At 31.3% G+C, this 2,500-nt stretch overlaps 1 protein-coding gene across 1 annotated transcript in view; it reads left to right on the forward strand.

The window, feature by feature from the left end:
* Nucleotides 1–2,500, forward strand: part of LOC119575940 (3-oxo-5-alpha-steroid 4-dehydrogenase 1-like) — an 8,224-nt gene that overhangs the window by 5,238 nt on the left and 486 nt on the right. The window contains 4 exon segments of the mRNA XM_037923477.1: nt 387–556; nt 804–905; nt 1,194–1,344; nt 1,495–2,500. The exon segment at nt 1,495–2,500 is cut by the window's right edge and continues 486 nt beyond it. Of these exon segments, the coding sequence (XP_037779405.1) occupies nt 387–556; nt 804–905; nt 1,194–1,344; nt 1,495–1,561 (490 nt within the window). The 3' untranslated portion in view covers nt 1,562–2,500.

A 2,500-nucleotide genomic window follows, 5' to 3' on the forward strand; every position in this document is an offset into this window, starting at 1 on the left:
CCATTTATGTGTAAAAAGAATTCACAAAACAAAACTACAGTGTATAGTACATGTACCCGGCAGCAGTTGGTTGGTAGTGGGAGTTCCATTAAATATCTTTCCATTTGCGCAGTAGACTACATGAATTAGAGTAACATCTGAAGGACTGAGTGGGAGTAAAAATTGTGCAGTGATGATAGCCTTTTTTTCTTACTTTGATATGTTCATTTATTTCTTTGTTTTATTCCATTTTAATTTTCTCAGAGATGGGGGAGGTGATGCCATGGCCTGTCACTGTTTTACCTCTTACCTGCCTTTATTTCTATTGTATAGTATTTGTATAGTGTTAAATATAGAATCCTCATCAGATCGCATTTATTTTTCATTTAGATACGTTGTTTTTCCAGATCCTTCATCTTCCCCTTGTTGATGAAGAGTAGAAAACCAACACCGTTCTTGCCGTTCTTCTTCGCCTTTTTGACGTGCCTTTATAATGGAATCCTCCACGGGCTTTATTTTGTTAACTTCTATCACTACAAGAATGAAGTGTGGCTTTACAGACCCAATTTCTATATTGGTAAGATTTTTTTCTTAAGTGGATCATAAGTTTATTTCAATACAGACACAAAGTCCAGTAAAGTGGCTTCAAAAATTTTAGTTAAACACTACCACAGGAATCAATTAGCCGTTATGTTTGAAATCAATTTTTCCTACAATTATAATCAGAATATTTCTATAGGCCATTATCATGTAATTAAAATATCGTTGGCAAGATAAGTTAATATATTTACCTGTTTTTGATATAAGCTGTAATTTATTTTCAGGTGTTATTATTTTCCTGTACGGTATGAAGGTTAACATGGGTGGAGACACGGCTTTGCGGAATCTTCGAAGTGGAAGTGAGACAGGTTACAAAGTCCCAACAGGTATGTGTATTAATTTTATATGTTGTTTTCCTTTGCTGGTTAGTTAGTTAGGTGGCCAATGACAAGTCTTAATAATTTTGATTGGAAATCGTTGAATTATGGGTATTTTCATTTATAATGATAATGTTGTGAGTATACACATTTTTCTAAATAGTTTATTGGTGTTAAAAAAATAAATTACACAAGCAGTATAATTTTATCTTGAAATGAATATTATGATTAAAAAGATAAGAATGAAAATTGATAAGTAAAACATTTATTTATATTCTAAATGAATAAACCTTTCAGGTGGTTGGTTTGAAAAAATCTCCTGTCCAAATTACTTTGGTGAAATCGTGGAGATGTGGGGTTATGCAATAGCCAGCCTTGCGCCCCCCGCTATTGCTCATGCCTTCTTCACCACAGTCTTTCTTTCGAGGAGAGCACTTCAACACCACGAGTAAGTCAGTCATATGCAGTACGTGCGACTTTTACTTCTTACGTAAATATTTCCTGTTGTATTTTTTATGTGGATACTTTTAGAAATTACTATTGTGTGTTATTATCATGAAAATTTATGTATGGTAATTATTATTCTTTCCTTTTGCAGATGGTACTTAAAGAAATTTGAAGACTACCCCAAGGAACGCAAAGCAGTTATACCATACCTTCTGTAAAATTATCTAACATTTTCTAACATCTTTCCCATTACATATATCATTAAAATACCAATATATGTAAATATAAGACATTGTTTTATATATTTTGATCATTATTACTGCAGTTTTATATATAAATAAATGATATTGCTCAATCATTTTACTTCAAGGAGATTCTCATAATAACAAAAGTAATAGCTTTGAAAAATCTATGTTTTATGAAATTGCAAACCATTCCATTCATACCACTTAGAAGAGGCAATAGTGTCAGAAATCATTTTGAGCCTACAGATGCATTTCTTTTTTGCAAACTTACTATCTAGTAATGATTTGATGTATAGATTATGTAGGCTTAACCCTAAAATGTAACAATCATAAGATTTTAGCCTTTTTATATAATGAAAAAAAGAACAATGGTGACACGAACAGTGATTTTATGATTATCAAGTTTATTTGTATATCTGTGGTCAAAGGATGCAATATCCCCAATACTCAAAATTTTACAAACTGTAGATATATTCTGTAAACTTAATCAATATGCTCCAAAGGGTAATATAATGCTTAATGCATAATATAATGTCTGTGTCAGTTTTACATAATATTTTGGATTTTTTTATACAAACTACAAATAGTCACAAGTACAATTTATCAGAATGTTTAGTGAAGATGATATTTTGGAGTTATTGATTCAGTGTTTATAAGTTAAGCTTTGATTCTGTTAGAAAGGTCATCAAAAGGATATTAAAAGTCATCAAAAACTGATATGATTAGGATCAAATTCTCTTGTAAGAGATGAGTGTAAATTGTAAGAAATCCTGTGCACTTATTGTCTGCTGGATGTTATAAAATATCAATTTGTATATGTTTTAGTGTGTGTTTGTACTATGTGTGTGTATGTGTGTGTGTGTGTGTTTGGGATGTGAGCATACATGTGTGTGTGCATGAACATGAGTGTGG

Source organism: Penaeus monodon, chromosome 1, assembly GCF_015228065.2.
Source record: "Penaeus monodon isolate SGIC_2016 chromosome 1, NSTDA_Pmon_1, whole genome shotgun sequence".
NCBI lineage: Eukaryota > Metazoa > Arthropoda > Malacostraca > Decapoda > Penaeidae > Penaeus > Penaeus monodon.